A 20940-nucleotide genomic window follows, 5' to 3' on the forward strand; every position below is an offset into this window, starting at 1 on the left:
GGCTCTGCATTGACGTCACAATGACATGGTGAAGCCGAAGACAGGAGCTGGGAACAGTTCTTCTGCCTCACTTTTGATAATCAAGTGAATTTGTCGCCGTTCCTTCCAGCATGGCTAAGAGCGCAGAAGTGAAGCTGGCAATCTTTGGTCGAGCTGGTGTGGGCAAGTCAGGTATGTTTGTTGTCCGATTTTTTCCTTCTGCTTGTCATCAGGTAACTTTTTGCTCCCTCTGTGCAGACAAACTCTTTGTACAAAAGGACAGCTGTGATATTATTCTTGTCAGGGAGATCAGGATCAGGCCAGGAATTTTCTTGTCCTCGCTTTCCACAATGTTTTCTCCAGGTTCTTTAGAATAAAAGTACTTTTATTGCTGTAAAAAAATGAAAACAACTAACTTCCCACCCTAACTCAATCCCATTTATTGTGAAGTGGGTGGCAAGATTCCTCTTTCCTATTGGAACAGAATTAGTGATGTTTAATTTGTCTCTTCATAGCTTGTGCTAGATGAAGTCATTTATATTATGCTTCCTATCCCCTTAGATCAAATCCTCTGTTAAATATTGGATGGCTTCTATAATAGTTGTAATTCTGATTGATTTCAGTTGGAAATTTTAGACTCAGTAACTCAAAGAATTTTTATTCTCAGTGCTCTCTTGGATTTACATTTTTACCAGGATACTAAGGAAATACGATGTGTAAAGTTTGCATTCGGAGAGATCTTTTGAGAAATAAACATAGTCTGGTGAATTCATATCGTAGAAACACAAGGGGGAGGCATAAATGTTAAAAATCCATTTCTACAGACTGCCTTTCCTTTGGTGACATGAGGAGCATAACATGAGGGTTGCAAGCTCTCCTGGGTAGTTCAGTGCTGTTGCATTAACTTGGCAACTCCAGGGCCACTCTAACATGTCCTTGCACCAGAAGGGTGAGGAAATAAGGACACCGAGTCTAACCATGCTCCTGTGCCAGTTTTAGAATTGCATGATACTATTTGTTTTAGAGAAAACTGCCCAAGAGAAGCCAGGAGGTAGGATGTACTGGTAAGAGCGTTAGGCTAGACTCTCAGATGCTGTCAACCAGCTCTGATTTCCAGAAGTAACTTTTGTATTAGAAGTGCCAAGGTTCAGGCTCATAAACATGTTATAGTTTCATTAACTTCAGAATGGGTTGTTTATAAAAGCACATTTACCCTGAAGGTATTTTACCAGAGCACTACCAGTGAAGTAGCTCTGTTAGCCTTCAGGACAAAAGGTGTATGTGAGGCAGAGGTTCTTGGAGATTATGGCACTTATACAAGGACAATGCAGATGAAATTCTACCTTCTTGAATAAAATACCTGAGGGAATGCTGATAACATACAGGGATAAGTTTAAACTGTTCCTTCTCCCTCGCTTTGCTCACCCCACCCCTCTTTTGTATTTGTATTTCAGTGTCCTATCCAAGTTTTGCCAGTAACTTCAGTGGTTCTGCTTTTGGTTTGTCTTACATTCAGTTGACTGTTTCTGTTGTTGTCCAGTCTTTTGGCTGGATTCAAAATTATGCAAGAGGATGTTGAAGTATTTGCAGGAGAACTGAAACACCAAAAGACTTCCCTCAACCTGATATTCCTCACAATTTGAGACCTTTTATTTAAAAAGTACAAAAACTGCCAGTTAAGTGCTCAGTTAAAATGCCTTACTAGCATAGGATTAAGAGCCTTTTTTATCTGTAGCATTGTTTTTGTAGACTTCACTATACTAGGATTTTATAGTAAAAATGTTTTCCTGTAGTCCTAGAACTGGGTGGGAGATAATTTTTAATGAAAAGCCAGTAAAAGCATCCTTAGTCTTTCAGAGTCCTCCTCCTCCTCCCTCTTTTCTTTTTTCCCCCTTGAGATGCAAGGAAATATTACATAAAATATGACTCAGGTCTTCTCTTTTTGACTGTGACCACACATGTGAATCCATGTGGAAATGAAAGTGTAAGTGGGCAGCACAAAAAGGTGAATTTAAGAGAGTAGAGAGAGAGTGCTATCGACTACCTTGACAGAGCAGCAACTGTGCTTCCCAGAATCTCCAGCTTGCTTATGAATAACCTCTGTTGTGCATTCCCATAGAAGGATCCAGTTTCAACAGCTTGGCCAACTCCAGGGAAATAAGTGTGTGTGTCTGAAGATACCTATCTGCTGTAGCAAATAGCAGCAACAGCAGGAGCTGTGGAAGTGCTGTCACGCCTTTGCTAAAAGCAGAGCTGGACACAAGTCTCCAGATAGCTGGGTTTGCCAAACAAGTACCCTGATAGACTAGTGCTGATAGTGCCTTTTTGCAGTATGGCTGTGTAATTCCCTACCCCTGTGACCAGTCTGTAGTACTTTGTTGAGACAGGATCCTGTGGCCATGGGTTACTAGAGTAGGCTTGGCCAGACAGCTGAAAGATAAGCCAGATTCCAGAAGCAAGAATTCAGGGCAGAATGCTGGAGCACACTAGATCTGTGCAATAAAAAGGAGATAAAAAAGGGTGATAAATAAGGCCACTGGAATTGCCAGGAAGTCATACCAAAATATGGTCACTGGCTTGCTTTCTTGGCTCATCTTTATTTCCTGAGGAAGAACCAGGCTTAGGTTCTTAGTCTGTAAGTGGCTCCACCAGCTGACAGCATCTGTGAAGTTATGGACACATACTGTAATGTCCCAGAGAGGCTCCTCTCCCAGTTCCTGTCTGAGACTTTGGATCAGTGAGTCAAAGCAGCTATGAAGAAAAAAATGTTTTGCTTCAGGAGAATTAAAGCTGCTCCTCACACTCTATGAAAATCAATAGAACTGCTACCATTCCTGAGGGCTGAGGAACATCCTACTCTTACTGTTAATGCTAGACATCTGTTTACTGAGGTGCAAGATTCCTTGTTCTACTAAGTAGTTCCTTCTGACTAATCCAAGGCTCTCCCAAACATGAGGTGGGAAGCCAGAACACTGTTCACAAGTCAGAATAGTATTAGCATCTCATAAAAGAATTGAAGCCGGGGAAAACAAAACCTGTCTCCACTTTTTTCTGCTTATCAAGTTTGCATGGTTCAAAGGTTTAAAAAACAGATGGGGGAATAGCAAGTCTGAGTGTCAGCTTTTTATTGTCCTTCCTTACCTTGTCTCTTTCTGCCTGCTGCATAAGGCCAGCAGAACTGTTAATCAGCTCACTTGTTCTATGTTGGTTTTTACTTAATGTAGACCTAAACCTTTCAAATAGAAAAGAAGGAGGAAACCAATTCAGAAAGGGGCATGTAAAAGTGCTCTAGTAAGGCACTTTGTTCAGAATTACACTAAATCACGCGTCAGCTCATCTGGGCAAGCTCAGTCGGTACGAGCAGCCCAGCCTGCTCTTGTACAGTGAACTGGATGCTCCTCCATTCATCCAGATCTTATTGTATAAAAGTTGCATAAACATTGCTTTAAACTAGCTGAAAAAAAGAATCAGATGAGGAGCTCTTCTTGAGCCAAGGAGCACTTTGCTGCGGCTTCACTTGGGAAGAAGAGAAGACACTCTGTGGGTGGGAAAGGACATTGCTAAGCCCTGCTATAGATAACAGGGCTGCACCTCCTAATTTGGGTTAGAGTCAAGCAGCACTGAGGGGGAGAGTGAGCTTTTAAAGTCTTTTTCTTTATGTCCAAGAGGAGCTTGGAGGGAGCAGAGAATTAAAGTTGAAGTGCATTACTTAAATGTTGCTGTTTAATTTTTTCTTCTGCTGAATTCTACAGCGTCATTCCTATGGTAACAAAAATTAGAATTTCCTAAATAGCTCCTTTTAAAAATACAGTAGTAACAATTAGTAAAGACTTAAAGACCGTGTTCTTCCATGTCATCACAAGGTACAGTACGTGCCCAGAAATCTGAAAAGGAGTGAAAATGTATGAACCAGAAGGAGGAAAAAAAGGCATGTACTGGATAGCACTGCATGCCTGATGCTTTTCCAGCTCATAATTCAGTTGACTATGAATGTTCAAAATACCTCTGCTTAGGAGCCTTTCTATTTTGGCCAAAAAAGAGAGAATGTCCAGCTGCAGCATGTGCTATCCAGTTTGCCTTTCTGCTGTGTGTGTGCCAGGTTGAATACTCCAAGTTTCTGCACTAGCGTGTATAGTGTGCCCAGCCATGGGCAAATGCAATTCTCGTCTATCTGGATGGGCCATGCAGCTGCAGCTTTGGTATGTGGTGTGGAAGCGTGTGTGGCTTCTGATGGTGTTTGGCGAAAGGGAAGAAGCTTCCACAGGCTCACCTCCAGTAAATATGTGTCTGCTTTTAGGCAGCTATGCAAATCATTTTCTTATGCAGTCAGGTACATGGGACACAAGGCTGTTGTCACCTTTAGATCCAAGCAATATCTGAGATGCTTGCATTTGAGCAAGAGGGTGATTGATAAATTGGCATCAGTATATATCATCCTGCAAAGAGCCGGCCCCATCTCAGAAATGAAGATCTCACCAACTTCAGTCATGTTAGTGTCACAGTTGGGAAAGTCCTGAGCATATGTAGATTTGTATCTGTTGGCTTATGCTATTTTCCCTGTCCAACAGAGGATGGGAGAACAAACCTGGGAGAAAGATATCTAGATATGAAAGTTCCTACAGAACAAATTCAAGCAACAGCCAAACCACAGATGCCTGCAACTAATCTGTTTTGTTTTCTTTATTTGGGCATATATCCAAAATGCACTACCAGGGATCACTCCCAATTGCAATTGGGCATGTGGGGAAGAGAAATTAATTCAGCGCCACCCCCTTCAGAAAACCGTATGGGTTGCTGGGAAGGAAGCCCATTTCAAAATGATTTTCTATTGCACAAATTCCTGCTTATGCTTTCTCCTGCTAGTTTAATTTCAGGAACTTTTGGGGAGGAAATACGAGTTACCAAGGAGTGATTAGTTACCAAGCTTACAGCTCTGCTAGTAAGGCAGGAACAGCTACCACAAAAACTTCAAAGTCCATGCTGTACCAACTGATGTATCTAGTGAGGATTCCTGTAATAAGGTGATTCTGAAATCCAAAACTGGGGTGGAAGGAGACTGTGGATTTTCAGGTGGCATTTGTTGTTTCTTTGGGAGGTTTTTTTTTGGTTTTTTTTTTTGTTTGTTTCTTTGGTTTGTGGTGTTTTTTTAATGTTTTGGTTGTTATTTTACACTGGTAAAGCTGTTACTTCCCCCCCCCCCTTTCATTCTTAAGAATCACAGTGTGACAACCAGATGCTTAAGTGATTATTTACTGATCAAATTCAACACCCACTATGTTGTCCCCTAATATTTCACTGGTAAAGTACTCATTAAACAATCTTACTTTTTTGCATCATCTGGTGTTACACTTTTAAATCAGTTACAGGTTCACTGAAGGTACTCTGCATACATGCAGAGTAGAAATGTAACATGCTAGTAGAAATGTAAGAGTAATTAGGTCAGTCTGGGTGAGGTTTTGTGATGATTTCTTCCCCAGCAAACATGCAAATATGTCCCCCTGGAGCAGGGAGTATTTCAAGGAAACTGCTGCACTAACATGACCTTTCTACATTCCTGTCCAGTGGATGACACTGATGCCTATACAGATGGTGAGTCCTGGATTCATGGATCAGTGAAGTCAGTCAGTTAGCTGTGAACATGTGGCCCAAGAGTCCTTGCCATGCTGGCAAGGAGAAGGGCTGCTGTTGTAGTGGCCCAGTATGTGCAGTTTTGGTGCCAGGAAGGGTATACATTAACCAAGCACAGGGCTCTTCTGGGATCAGCCGTACCTGAAGGCACCCCCTACATTCTGCTTGGGAAAGTCCTACCAGCCTTAACACACAGGTACAAGCTTTTAATCAGCAGCTGTGTGACAACCAGTCTTTCTTGGACTGTTTTAAAGCTGCATTTGTCAGTTCTTGTTATGCTAATACTGAAGAGAAGGTACACCAAGAACTTGGGCTAGACACACAAGATAGTCCTCTTGTATCTGTTACCACCTTCCTTTCTTCTGCTTACTCTGTGGTTCACTATAGCCTTGACCTTGGTGTAGAAAGTATTCATATTCATTTGATCTTCCTTCTAGCTAACCATGAAATAATAAAATGCAGAATTTCTCTAGCCAAATGCCAACATTGTTCATTCAAGCATAGCTGCCTTCCCTGTTCCATCTCATTTAACTACATCTGACATCGGCTCTACCTGCATCCCCTCTGAGCAGCTGGTGGAAGCTGTTATAGCTAAGACTGGCCCTGCTGTTCTTTGTTTCTGTTTAGGTTGGGCTAAATATAGCCTGCTGTTTGATTACTGGGGAAAGGAATGCCAGGATTCAAGATTTATGTGTGCAGCACAGATTTTTCTCTAGGCCTGCACCCAGCCACCCCTGCAGTTCTTGCCTTGATAAGGTAGCCATCCTGCCCACTTCTGTCTCCTGTAGTCATTGCCAAAGACAATCAAACAGCTTCCTGGTGGAGTCCCAGGAATCCTTCATCAGCCTGCTACAAAGCTCTGCAGTGTTTTGTTGAGTCTGCTGTTTCCCACCAGGTCAGTGAAAGCACTGGTATCTCCCAGGCTGCTGACCCTAATGAGTGCTTTCAGAAATGCTAAGTTTTTTATTCTTCCACAAGCTTGCTCTTTACCTCCCTGGTATCTGGAGTCCCTGTCTACCCCTTGCCTTGCATATACTTTTTCTTCTTGGCTGTTACCCTTCCCTTTTCCCTTGATAGTTTAGTACGTGTTCCCTAAAGTCTGCGTATGGTGGAATCACTTCTGATTTGTACTTTGCATGAAGACTTTGTGTTTACAGTTGCCTTCTCAGCCTTTTCACTTTGTGCTTCCTCATATCTCTGTGCCTCATCTCCAGCTCCTTTGTTACTATTTGCTGTCAGTGCATCATTAAAGGCTCAGTGCATGAAATCCGGATGAGCTGACCTGACAGCAGTGATGTGACAAAAAACAGCCAGTCTGAAGTAATTTCTACTGTCCTGGAAACCATTCCCTCGCTTGAACTTTGAGGATGCTCCAAACTTTGACTGTTCTAGACAGGTTAAAAGGGAAGCATTGTATATCTTTACATAGCTAGTCCTGGTCGCAGAAGTAAATTAATCTATTTTGGCTTTGTAGCAGAGCAGGAGAAACAAGTTGTAACTGTATTTCCCAAGCAGACTTTCTTTTTCTGCATTTATCTTTGTGCCATCCATATGCCTTTTACATTTACAGCACCCCAAAATAAGTATGTTAGGTATATGAAAAGCTAATACTGCCTTAAAATGGGAGGATCAACGAAATGCTTTAGGCTTCAGCTGAGCTGTGGTTGCAGGGCTGTCATTAGCTACTGTTGACTGAAGGCGTTTGTGCCGCTCACCACATGCCTGGCAGGCACTTCCAACACTGTGGTGAGGAGGGTGGAAGAGTTGCTGTAAGATAGCAGTGGGTAAGGGAACTGCGTCATCCACATCCACTTGCTGCTTTTCTTCCAAGTCTGTGTTAGCACAGCATTACTAAGATTCTTTTGTTATACCTGCTTCTGCAGAGGCAGAGTTACAACTCTGGGAGAAGGCACCGCTTGGCTTTCCTTCCCTTTCCACACACAGGTTGCAGGGCTCTACCATGAGTGCTCCCTGTTGCTACTCTACTGGTTATGGGACTCCCACCTCACCAGCTTTCAACCTGGCCTGCTGTTTCAACTACCATTTCTTTCCATTTGCTTCCATTAAGCCAATTCCCCCTCAGCCTTCCGTTGATTCCTACCTCTTCCCAGAGTCAGCAAAATAACTGAGAAGGGAGGTGCATCTGTTTCTATTGCCTTTTCATAATTCTGAATGGGAGAAGTACTTCTTATGTTTGTTTCCCACCAGGTTGAGCATTCACACTGCTGGAGTAACTCCAGCTGTTAGAGTTTCTAATGTGTTTGCCATGTAGGTGTTGGGAAATGCCATAAATTATGGTAGTGATGCTGTAGATAACTCATATTCTATGCATACAGTACAAAAAGATGAATGGCAAGAGAAGCATGAAGCCCTGGGGAAGGAAGTAGTGGATATATTAAACATATGTGCAGCTTTAAAATGCCATAGAAATTGGCTGGAGTGTCTGGCTGCTTTTCCAGAAATGCTACACAGTAGTTTGCACACAGAAAAATGAGAGAAAATGTTGAAAACATCATGCCTGGTTTTGAAAGCACATGAAACTCCTGACGTACACAGGTTGTTCTGCTGCTGCCACTCAGGTGCTAGCAAAAAGGAAGCTGCAGACAAGCAAGAGCAGAGGCCTAGGGCAGCAATGCATTACCATATGGGAAGTGTTTAGATAAGTTGCTTGGAAAGTTTTCAAGCTGGAAGGATGCAACTGGAGAGTACACAGGATATACTCTCCCAGGGAGGGAATTTCTTTAGCGCTTGAACAGCACATTGGTTTTCCAAAGAGCTGTGGGAACAAAGGCCACCACCCTGACCCTCTTGCAAGGCACACTGCTATGACTATCCTCAAGTGGGCAATATGGAAAATGAGGCAAAGGAAGGGAGAGCCTGATAATCTCAGGTCACCAAGGGAATTGTGACTCAGGCATTGCCAAAGCCGTTTTTCATGATTTCTCCTCGGATCCAGGGCTGCTGAGAATCAGCCTGCAATAGCTTCCAGGCTAGTCATAGTCACCCAACATCTGAGCCTCATCCCCTATAGGCTCTATGGGATCCTTATGACCCTTTATGGCTCATCCACTGCCATTAATTATTGACAGCCTAATAAGATATGGAAATAAAATTTATTTCCATTAAAAAACATATTTGGCAATCCAAAATTTAACTTTATTTTGGCTCACAGGTCCACAAGCATAAAAGGAGCATGTCTTTACCTTCTTTCACACAGAGTCACCACAGAAGAATGCAGTATTAGACCCATGGGGAGCAGAAAAACACAACCCCCCCCCCCCCCCCCCCAACACCACACTGCAAAACCTGGGGCATGGGAGTACTAATGCCAAAACAAACACTTTGTGTCAACCAACCTCAGTGGCAGAATCTGAGACAGCAACCACTATTGCTTAACCCAACTGGATTCTTGTGGTTACATACGCTGGAGCTGGTTCTGCATCAGGCTGAATTCCAACATCAAATAATATAATAGTGATGTGCATCATGAGTTTGTCCCATAAGTCCATGTCTGTTAGGCCTTTTGCCGGGCAAAGTTTAAGAAGTTTATCTCTAATTAAGAAAACTTGACCTTTATCCACAAAAAGCATGGTAGTTCACAGGATTATCAAGGAGTAGAAAGGAATATCAGTGTCATTTATTTATTTAGAAGGGTGTCCTTCAGTGACGTGTGGTCTTACATGCTTTCTGGCAGTGGGTGCCTGCTTACCCCAGCTGAAGATCTGGCCAAACAAGCTTCTTTACAGAGCTGGGTGTGTGAAGTGGGCTGCCTGCCTCCCACCGCCCTTCTGTGCACACACGATCAACTTTCCCCTTGCTACAAGGGAGAAGCTGAGAAATTTCCCTTGTTTCCTGACAGCAGTCAACAAATTCATTAAATAAGGAGGATCGAGAGCTCTTGTAATTCATATCCTAGCAAGGGCAACTGCAGATGTAGCCCTTATATCCACTCCTATTTATGTTTACCTAGGTGATGAATGACAAGAATAGGGAGCACAGCAGATTTCTAATTAAAATGCGCAGGCCTGAAAGAACAACACCTGCCTCTGAAGTGCTGCAGGCAGAAAGGCTGAAGGGAACAAGAGGCAACTTTAATCCAGGACACAGCTTACTGCATTTTAATTATAAAATTTTCCCAAAGTGTGTCCTGTTGATGATTGTGACTAAAGTAGGCCTAGGCAAAAGGATATGAACAATCCAACCAGAGCTAGTGAACACAGGTTGGCCATGGATGGAAGACAATCCAAACCGAGTGTGAAGAAACCCATGCCTTTGAAATCTGATAAGTGAAAAACGTAAATCAAAATTCTTCCCATTGTCAGTGGAGGAAGGATGCATTAATGAGCTGTACTGGTAAGACATGAAAAGTAAGTGATGCATAATTACATGACACAAAACCAATCCAGGCTCATTATTTTGCATGAAAAAGGCACCTGAGCTTTGATTCAGCACCACTATGGTGCAAACCAGTAGAAATTCGCATATTGCCCAGTGAGTCTTGAGAGGACTTTGGGAATCTACACTTTAACAAATATTTGTATAGTTTGGACAGGTCTTACGTATAGGTCTGCAGATGTCTAGACCTCCAAGGAAAAAATCATGTACTATTTCCAGTCTTTCCTGCTTGGAAAGGCAGACACATTGGAGTTTGAACTAAGAAAGGAGCTTTGCCTGTTCTGTTTTCCTGGTCCCCCACTACAGAATAAACCACCAAGTTATATAGAAAGTGCATTCTCCTACTATATTTTCATGATGAAACCTCAGTAAAGTTACCTATTTCCTAAACAGTTGTAGCATCTATGATGATGTCAGTCTATAAAATCCTGGGCAGTTACCGTTCTGGATGGCACAATTAAGCATCAGCTCTGGAGCAGGCTAGATTGGTATCCCTTTGAAGATAAGAGAGAGATCACGGAACATGCAAAATGAACTTAGAGTAATTTGTTCAGTTTTAGCACCTTACAGGTATGAAAAGTATAATTTGTCTGCATGAGGTGTCTAGATACAGCCTGAACAAAGCTTCAGTATCATTAGTACTATTTTCATGTTTAGTATCATACGTTTCACCTCACATTAGGCCTATATCTAATCTATATCTTATGCCTCATTTTATATCATTTCTTTACTTGCCAAATATTTACTGAATTATACATGAGGGTGGTGAAGCCCTGGCACAGGTTACATAAAGAACCTGTGGCTACCCCATCCTTTGCAGTGTTCAAAGACCAGGCTGGATGGGGCTTTGAGCAACGTGGTCTAGTGAGAGGTGCTCCTGCCCATGGCAGGGGATTGGAACTGGATGAGCTTTAAGGTCTGTTTGAACTCAAACCATTCTGTGATTCTGACAAGCTCTGAAAATTTCAATACCATCAAGTCTGAGAAATTTTGTTACACATCAGAGTGCTGCAAGTACTACTTTCTGTTCTCATTGCTGCAGCATAGACAGTGGCTGGCTTCAGTTATAAGCTGGGGACTCAATAGAAAAGAATGACCTTCAAAGACAAAATAATACATTGCCACAGTAGATAGTACCTCTGGGTTTTGCAGAGAGGTAGCCAATATTCATGTCATTCAAAAAGGCAGGGAAAATACGATGACCAGCAGCAGGAGCTGGAATAGGGCTTCGGGGAAATGTTCATTATTAAAACACCTCAAAGCTTGATTGTACACTGTCATTTTCCCAGAAAATGGGAATTAAAGCACATTCCTATTAATACTGTTGCGCTTTGTGAAGGTTGAAATGCTTTTGTGTTTTATAGTGGATGGAAAAAAAGTTTAGTTTCAAGCGTGGGCAGATTGACATCATGTGTTAAAAGTACTAAATTACTGTGCAATTCCAGGACTTCTCTGTTCCCTTTAATAGATGAATTTTAAGAAGTCAGGTCTCTACACACCTGTGACATTCTAAAGGCATATTTCATATGACATTTCAGAACACACTGAACCTGCTGATCGCAAAAATGCTCTTAGAGCTGAAACTGTTTTGCTCAGAAAAAGGTTTCCAAGGTAGTCACAAACGTAGGATTCTCAAGTGTGCCTCCCAGAGTACTAAACCAATGAGTAGTTTTGCACATGGGTCTCTTGTAAGGCATAATCCAGTTGCACCTCTTCAGTTTCTGAAGAGTCTTAGGCACTTAACATCTTAATGATGTTGCTCTTGTACTGGGAGAACAAAATGAATTTTTATTTACTTATTTTTTTTTCTTTGTCTGAAAAGAAACTTGGCTGCCTGAAGCTTAGAGCACAGAGTGACATTCTCCAATTCCCTACTGGATTGCAGGCTTTCTGAGGAGCAAGGCCAGTGTCCCAGTAAAGTGGGAAAGAAATCAGTTTGATTCCTGTAAGCAAAGTCCCTGGACTGCTGGCTTTCAACTATTCTAAAGAAAAAAAAAAAAGAGAAAAGCCCTCCAAAAACCAAACCCAAAACACAAACAACCAAAACCAAAAATAAACACTCTCCCCCCTTCACCAGGTTGGAACTAGATGATCTTCAAGGTCCCTTCCAACCCAAACCATTCTATGATTCTAAGTGTTATTTACTGCCTTACTGCAGTAGGACTTAAGCCATCTGTATATCCAGAAGCCAAGTGAAAACAGTTTCCTCAACTCATGAATTTGAAAGAGAACACTGTTGCCTAAATATCGTCACACAGGTAGTGTACTTGCTACCATACTTCAACAGTAAATGATTAAAATATTTTATCATGGAGAAACAGAATTAGCAGCAACATGAGATGTATGTATGGACTATCTCTACCTTTGGAGAGTCAGTGCAGGGCTCTTTAGCAATAGTCTCAGCAATGCAGAACTTGTCCAACTTTAGTTAACTCATGAACCACCTAGGTTTTATTCCTCAGTAGATAATTTCCCAAGCGACAAGCATTTTATGGCCTTTGTTGCAAGGGAGTAAGTAGGAGTAGTAGATGACTGCAGTGACCCTTTCTGACTTGAAAAATGTGATCTTGTTGCCCATGAGTACATTAAATTAAGAATTTTTCCCTGGTGCTTAGTTGCTTCCTCCCCCTTGAGCTAAATCACTTATATAGTCATGATTCTCTCCGATCTGCCGCTTGAGCTTTCCTTATTCTTAGTTGAGATTGCATTCTATATATCTGATTATTCCTACATGCTGTTTTACCATATGGAGCCTCATCTTCATTTCATAAAACAAATGATTTCCATAATACAGTTAGGAAATATCTTTATAGTATTTAAGGAAAAAAAAAGTAACTTTCTGTTGAATAAAATAAATACATGTAACTTTATGGAACTAAGTTGAAAGCATTAACTGAGTCAATGTTTCAACTGTGCTACAAGGGTGTTAATGAAAACTTACAGATTTTATGCATTTGAACTCATAAAAATGAACAACAACTTGTACAGCAGTGGCTAATTTGCAAGAATAGGGATTAACAGGAGCATGTGGAATAGCAAAATACAGATGCAATTTCTCTGTAAATTCACATAAAGATCAGAACAAAAATACAGAGCTCTCTGCTGACTCCTGCTAACATGAATATTTATACCTCTGACCAGGGTGTAAGATTTGAAAACACACTGGCAAAGAAACTCAAAAGCTTGCACAGAGGAGATCCTGCACATACATATCAGGGAAGGAAATCCAAAAGCAGAGTTTTAGGAAGAAAAATCTAACTTAACACTCTTGGACGATGAAAGCCAAAGTCCCAGAAAGATGGGCTTTAGTTACAACTCTGCAAAGCTAGGTGGAAATTTCACTGAATTATTTGCAAAGGTGAAGAGCATTAGTTATGGGAAATTGAAGACTATTAGTTAATTTAATTCAAGACTCCACAAAGTGCTCGACAAATGACCTTGTACATGCCTTGAACAAATGCTGTGGCCCTCACAGATGGAAGGGGGCTGATACATAGGTAATATTTGATTTCAAATGATCTGGATTGGAGCTTGTTGGTGCTGCTACTTCTGCACTGTCTTCTCATTTTAGCGGTGATAATCTGCTAGGGAGGTCTCAGTTTAAAAGAGTTTCTCATTCAGAGGTAGTTCTGGGAGATTTGAAAAGCAGAGGTTTCAAGACATCTGCTTGTGGAAGGGTGAGAAGGCAGATTTTTGGGGATTTTTTTTTTTTTCTATGTCTCAAATAAGAGCACCTCAGCCACTTCAGGGGCTCGAACAGAATTGATGGAGGAGAATCTGCAGTGATTTACAGCAAGACTTCCCCCTCTTCTTCTCCCCCCCAAAATACTGGTTTGGTTCTCTTCTGAGCTGCCATCATTACTTAGGTTTTCATAGCAATATTTCCACAATTAAAAAGTATTGACAGACATCCAGAGGTACGTCCAAAGGAAACTTGTGCATTTATTTTTCTGGGCTTTGGAGGAGGTCCGTGGACAGCAGAGTCATAGAATCATAGAATAGTTAGGGATGGAAAGGACCTTAAGATCATCTAGTTCCAACGTCCTTGCCCTGGGCCATGGACCATACCCACTGTCCATTTGTGGCACTTCCCAGGGAGAAAAACAAGAGTCTGCAGTGTCCCCACACTCAGTGCTAGCAGACTCTCTCAGAAAGCAGTGTAATGAATTGAAAGACAAAATACCATTTGAAAGCATGCATTGTAAAGGCAAACCCATAGATCTTGGGAGAAGTGTGGTGTGCTCTTTCCTCAGTGAGTGCTGTGTTGTTTTGTGTTTAGAATTTGGAGCACTTCTTAGAAACTCTGTAAAAGCTCATAATCTCAAAAAGCTATAGTTCAGACTTTTTTTCCACCCCTGCTTTGCAACAACAATCAACTGCAAATAGTACAGCACCAAGATAGATATCCTTGCAGTAGCACATATTTCTCATACTGAGGACAGGCACCGGGCAAAGACATGAAGTGATACGAAGATGGTAGCTGTGGTAGGAGTCCAACCCATACCTCTCCAGTTCAATCTAGACCCTGACTTCTTGGACAAAGGGCTCCCTTGTGGCTGTGGTTTCAACTGCCACTATTAGCATGTTAGATTTTTCAGTTGCACAAATACAGATTTACCACAACCTACTGGTTTTATCTCCCAGATACAAGCACCCAGCAGAGAGCTTATCACAGGACAGCAAGGACATGCCCACAGTTGCAGTATTTTTCCGTTCAACAGCACTATGATACTTCTAGATGAGTCTGACTCAGACTACTCAGTGGTGAAATAGAAAAAGGTGGTTTGTTGAGAGCTTTGGCAATTAAAATAAAGAGACAATGCTAGTTACTATCACACAAAGCTTCAGGGTCACAGGTTCAGCGAGGGGAACTACTTAGCTGTGCCGACTCAAAATGCCGAGTGAAGTCAGTGCGGCTCCTGAATTTATTTCTCTAACAGAGATGAGTGTCATCTGTCACGCTAAGCCTCAGTTTTCAGTCTGACCGGTGTAGCTGGAAACAACACTATTCAACATAGTCTTAAATAGTACTAGGATAGTATTAGGGCCAATCTTAAGTTTTAGGGTATTGCTTAGATCTAACTGTTCAGGCTGAATATTTCCATGTTGGGTATCTGCTCCAGGGTGCCTGTTTTTTCCTGGAAGATGTCTGCAGAAGTAATACAGTCATTTCTAAAAACAAGGTTAGGAAAAAAAATGGGTTATGGCTGGGTTAAAAATATTCCTGCAGCCACTTCACATAGGTATTCTAGTATTATCATTCCCCAGAGAAGGAACTCAAAATACGAGGCAGGTTAGCACGTCAGCAAGATTATGGTTTTGCTATGCCTCTGAAAGCATACTTAAATTTGCCAGCAAGCCAATGCTCTGAAAGTCCTGAGTTGTGCTTCATGTGTTGAAGCTGGGAGATAAATTTTCCTCACAAGTTCATCCTTATGGAAAACATTCCACCTCCGGATACAGGACTATCTATTCAAGGAAACATGTTAAGGAAAAAAGTGGGCATGCTGGTATTATTGTTTTGTCCTTTTTGCTGGCACAGTTACTCTGAAGAAGTAATGAAGTCTATGGGAGACAAAAGTCCCAAAATTTGAATAACAAAGAGCAATTTAGGATTAGGATTGCCTTTCCATTAGTTTATATCTGAAACAGATTTGTGCCAGGAAGCAGTTCTGGAAGCTAAAAATGTAGCTCACAGCCTCAGAGATCAGTGACAAAATTTCAGTCTCTTTACCTCATTTGGCATCCAAGTGTCTGCACATCAGTGTGAGCCTCTCTCTCTCTTTCATGCTTGGGCTTCAATTGAGCTTTTTACACTGTCTTTTTTTACAACTAGTAAAAAAAAAAGATAGTGCAACTAGAAATAAAGACTGAATCAGCTTCAGACACTTAAAGATGCTTCCCTACTGGGCAGAGCCACGACATCAGTGGGAAATCTCCCTCCTGCTATTGCCTGTGTGGTAATTATGCTATGAATAGGTTGAGGTCTTCTGTATCAAGGGCCATCAGGCCAGCTAGCGCCTCTCATCAGCACAAAACAAACCAAATCACAGGGCTGAGGTTTAGCTCACTGATTCAGAAGAAAATTTAACTTAAAATACAGTAAATATAGGGAGACAGATACACATGCCTGCACACAAATATACCTCTCTCCAAGCGTGTTTTGGCAGCTTGGGTTTGTGGCCTCATATTTGCTGTCTTTTGAATAGCCCAGGCAGAGTCTGCTGTCCTGCAAAACAACTTCCAGTTTTCAAACAGCACAAATGTTATACAGGCTATTTATGAATTTAAGAAATTGAAACACTAAGATTAAAGCCTGCCTTTGTACAGACTTCGGAAACATTGGCCACTAAGGGGATATCATAGAATCATAGAATAGTTAGGGTTGGAAAGGAGCTTAAGATCATCTAGTTCCATCAGGGTATCATTTATTTTTCTATTATGTCTAAGATCCTAGATAGAAGCCATTCCAGAACAGTTGTTTTCATCCAGTTCAATTGAGAAATCAGTTCCTTGTGGCCTCTGATTTTTTTACTTTTTTTTGCTTTTTTCTGAAAGAGGCTTTTTAGTGCAGGGCTGGAATGCCATGTTCAAGTGAGACCAGCGAGCAGCTTTGGAGGCAGTTTTAATACTGAGTACATACCATGCAGCAGCAGGACCAGACACCATTGTCAGTGCATGAAATTAATTCTAGATGTTCGTCTTAGTTCTAGGTGTTTGTCTAAGCTAAATGCCTTTTAGATGCTAAGAAGCGGCAGTAATCCAAATGCCTTCCCTAAGATTTAGCACTTTCACAGCAGCGAGAAAGCTTTTGTTTAGCTTGAGATTCCAGTTTAGGCTGCCTCAAATGAGAAGCGCAGGGCACTTTGTGCTTTGGCATTTACATCAGCTCAGCAGCACACTGCTATTTAGCTTTGGTGGAATTTTATAGCCTCCTTTACTGCAGCAAGAGCAGCAATGTGACGAATCTTTTTACATAAATCTCATGTGATGGATTTGCTGGCGTCTTATTTAGACTAGGGGTGAAAAGTATCCCACCCTCAAAGCTCAACACATTTACCACCAGCAAAGGCACCGTATAACACCACTAGCACAGTTTTGACTAGGGAATTTATATTAAAAATGCATGTACCGTGTGGGGACATATCACAGATGAGCATTAAGTGCATTCAGTGAACAACAACATTGAAATGAGCTTATATTCAGTATCAACTAGCTTAAGTCAGAACCTTACTACACAACTAGATAGGTCATCTTTTCTTCTGCTGTGTGTTTGCACTCAAATGCAACAAGTGAATGAAATGAGTGTTCTGGGATTCATCTGCTGCTGAAACAAGCTGTAGGGAAAATAATTAATTTAAGGGCAGTTTCAGTTTCATGTTCATTCAGAAAGTGAGTTTAACCCAATTTCTTTTTAAAGCAACTTCTTCTCTCCTTCCCCCAGTCATTGTCCCTCCCTGTCCCCATCTCTGTTTTCTGCTTCGGTACTGCAATACCAAATAAAGCTGTTTGAATGGTACTTTTTGCCTTGTCTGAAATTGCCAATGAGAAAAATTTCTTGTCCCAGTGCGAATAAGGCCAATTTTGCAGACTCTCAAAAATCAAATAGTTTTTGGACAAAACCCTGAAATTCTGGGACTTTATCCATTTTGGACTTTTGCTTGTGCATTACTCAGGAAAAAAAAAAAAAAACAGAAAAAAAATAGGAGCGGGTTGGTATGTGGTTCTTGATCCCATGTGCCATGATATCTTAATTAAACTGTACCTTTGTTTGCTTAAGCCCTTAAGTATGTGGAACTGAAAACTTAGCTAAGAGCTATTTATAGGGTAGTGTCACTGGTCTGTGCAAGTGTTCAGTTAATCATTCTGACTATTGCCTGGTCTATGTGCTAGGTGAAGCAAAACTCCCCTCCAGCATTTGACCTGTACATAGGAGCTTAAGGGTGTGAAATTCCCTGTCTCTTGCCTAGGCTTTGTACACATTTGTACAAGAGAGTTTTTAATGGATTTCCACTTCCACCCCCTTACTACGTGTTTTCTTTCTGTTCTTTCCAAGATATTCCTAGTAGAAGAACAGTCAAAAGGATGTGTTACAGCTCCTGCTGCCTTTCTTCAGACACAGCCTTCTGCACTGGGTGCTTTTGTGTCTGCCTTTTCCTGCTCAAAGCTTTGCTTTACTCAAAGTCAGAGGTGTGAAAACAGTATTTATATTAACCTGAGGCATATTAATTTTGCATCTTTAATGAGTCAGAATAGTCAAAATAAGTCTGATCTTTAGCAAAGATACAGGAGCTGTCTGCTGATCTGGAATATCACATTATTTCTCTATTTCATTATGGAAGTTTTAAAACCATAGAACGGTTCGGGTTGGAAAGGACCTTAAGATCATATAGTTTTAACCCCCGTAGCATGGGCAGGGGCACCTCACACTAGACCATGTCACCCAAGGCTCTGTCCAGCCTGGCCTTGAACACTGCCAGGGATGGAGCATTTACCACTTCCTTGGCAACCTGTTCCAGTGCCTCAGCACCCTCACAGTAAAGAGCTTCTTCCTTATATCTAACCTGAACTTCCCCTGTTTAAGTTCCCTCAATGTATTTCTCTATTTTTGTACAAGAAGAGGTACAGGAAATTTTGGGAAAAGCTTTAACATTTTTGAGCAGTGAGCTTAAAATCTATTTAGAAAGGGAGAAAGTTAATTGCTTTACAAGTCTGATGCAGAGTATTTAGTAATTTTCTTCCTATGATATAGGAAGAGAGCCTTTTTGCACCTTCCAGAGAATCATAATCTGACTTGCAGTGTCATTCATATAAGTTCACATGAATGTTAAAAGGTACTCTCAGTGAATTTCAACTGCTAAAGAGAACAGATGTAATATGAATACATGTGTAAGAATTGTGTTTGTGTGCACATAGCATATGAATGACAGTGCTAAAGTCCAAGTGTGTCTACACTGATAGTTAATTAGCAACTGGAAAAAAATGCATATATTTCAGTATTTAACCTTGGAGTCTGGTTGGTGTAAAGCTCTGAAGTAATGTCACATTGAAATGTTATCCAGAAATTGAGTCTTGAAATGAACCACAGCGAGCTGTGGTTGACAGCAAAAGACTTTGGTCCTAGTTTTCTAGCATCTGTTCTTAATTCTACTGCTATGTATTATATAACATTGAGAAAACTTACATCATTTTGGGGTTCCTTGCTCTCCATCCTATGCTTAGATACAAGGAGAAGGCTTTACTAATCTCAGAGAAATTATTACAGTCCCGGAACAGAAGCAGCTATACAGTGCAAAGTATGGATGAAAAGAGAAGATTCCCTGAGGATAGAGTAGGAGAAGGAAAATGTGGAGATGAGTCCTGCACTCCTGTGATACATAGTTCTGCAAGTGTTTCTGCAGGATAGGTAGCTCTCAGGCTAGAGTTAGAGATGATCATCTGTGACTGAATTTGCTTTGCAGTCAAAGGAGGTTAGGAGAAAATGAGAAATTAGGGGGCTGTCACAGCAACTTTACAGTAAGACACTGGAAAAATAAGACTCCACAATTGGAAAGCTAAAGGTAGAAGGTATGATCAAGGTTTACACATCATTAAAATGGTGGACAAAGCAAACACAGTTTATTAAATGCTACTATTGAATACTACTACTATGAGGCCAGTTGATGAAACTAGTGTAAGACTAGCTTAAAACACATTCAAGCAAGTGCCTCTTCAAAGTAAGGGTAGCAAAATCCTGAAACTGTGTGGTAGAGTTTTAAAAGACAGGCAGCATCAGCAAGTTCAAAAAAGGATTTACACAAGTTCATGGTTAACAGATCTACCAGTGGATTTTGAAAGCAGAGGGCATGGATGTACCCTGTAACATCCTCAATACAACAAGTCTCAAGAGTGGACCACAGAAAGCCGCCAGGCTTGCATGCTGTCCTGAAACAGCATCTCCTTTTGCCACCATCGGAGACTAAGCACTCGTCTAAGATGGACTGCTGGTCTGACGCAGGAGTGCGTTTTGTACGCTCACGGGCTACAGGGAGCAAATAATACAAAAGTCCAGTAACTTTACTTGCTGATGGGTTTCCTAAAAGATACCCTTTCGTTATTAACTCCAGATTCCTAAACATCACCAGATCAGGGCTAACCACTTCCCTAAACATATGCTATTTCTGCCCAGCTCAGAAGAGGAGGTTTCATTTTTTTAAATTCATATTTTGAATTAGCTGCAATTAAGATTTATTTATTCCCTCTGTTTGGTGTGAGGTTTCAAAATACACCTGCTTAACTTTTTCAGACTTTTCTGCATAATCAGGGTGGCTGAACATACATCTTCATGGCTTTCAAAGAAAGCTGAGATTCTCAGAGCGCCTGATGCCATCAGTCAGGGCTGCAGCAAAGGTAACTAATGTCAAAAAATTGAGGTAAAGTCATGAGAGATGGCCGTACTTTTGTGACTAAACAAGACTGCAGCTGGCAGTCAGCCATTAGATGATTCTATATTCATTCAGGTTCCACAAATCAAAAAGACTTCTGGAATGAATCTATTTCAAGGGTCTGCATCAAAGAAAAACAACCATTGCAAGTGGCACTTGAAGTCCCAGTACAGGTATTAAAATAATGAATGGCACTAAAAATCTGTTTTCCTGGCAGGGGATCCCTTTCACCACAGGCACTGCAGTAAGGGGTGTTTTTTCTTCAAGCTGAACAGATGAATTGTGTCTTAAAGTCTATTATCTAGAAACTTCTGTAGTAGAGGCTGACCACACAAACTGATGTTGGTGAAACAGAGAGCAAGATTGGGCCAGTTGCATTTCAGTTTAACATGATTCTTAAGTTGTTGGCTTATGTTTTATTCTGCTTCTGCCTGGCTCCTTTCTTTTGTAAGAGCACTTCATCTGGAAGGCACAGTTCTGTGCTTGCAGGGCCATATGGTAGTTGGCTATCCAT

At 41.2% G+C, this 20940-nt stretch overlaps 1 protein-coding gene across 2 annotated transcripts in view; it reads left to right on the top strand.

Annotated features, from left to right (window-relative positions):
- Window positions 1–20940, top strand: part of RERG (RAS like estrogen regulated growth inhibitor) — a 108355-nt gene that overhangs the window by 1700 nt on the left and 85715 nt on the right. Inside the window, exon 2 of one of the 2 annotated variants that reach the window (XM_057427957.1) lies at window positions 2–171. In XM_057427957.1, the coding sequence (XP_057283940.1) occupies window positions 111–171 (61 nt within the window). In that variant the 5' untranslated portion in view covers window positions 2–110. The remainder of the gene's footprint in view (window position 1; window positions 172–20940) is intronic. The other variant, XM_057427958.1, reaches the window with a different exon arrangement.

Source organism: Pezoporus wallicus, unplaced genomic scaffold (assembly GCF_028554395.1).
Source record: "Pezoporus wallicus isolate ANWC-B61680 ecotype Strahan unplaced genomic scaffold, APGP_CSIRO_Pwel_v1 contig_2908, whole genome shotgun sequence".
Classification (NCBI taxonomy): Eukaryota; Metazoa; Chordata; class Aves; order Psittaciformes; family Psittacidae; genus Pezoporus; species Pezoporus wallicus.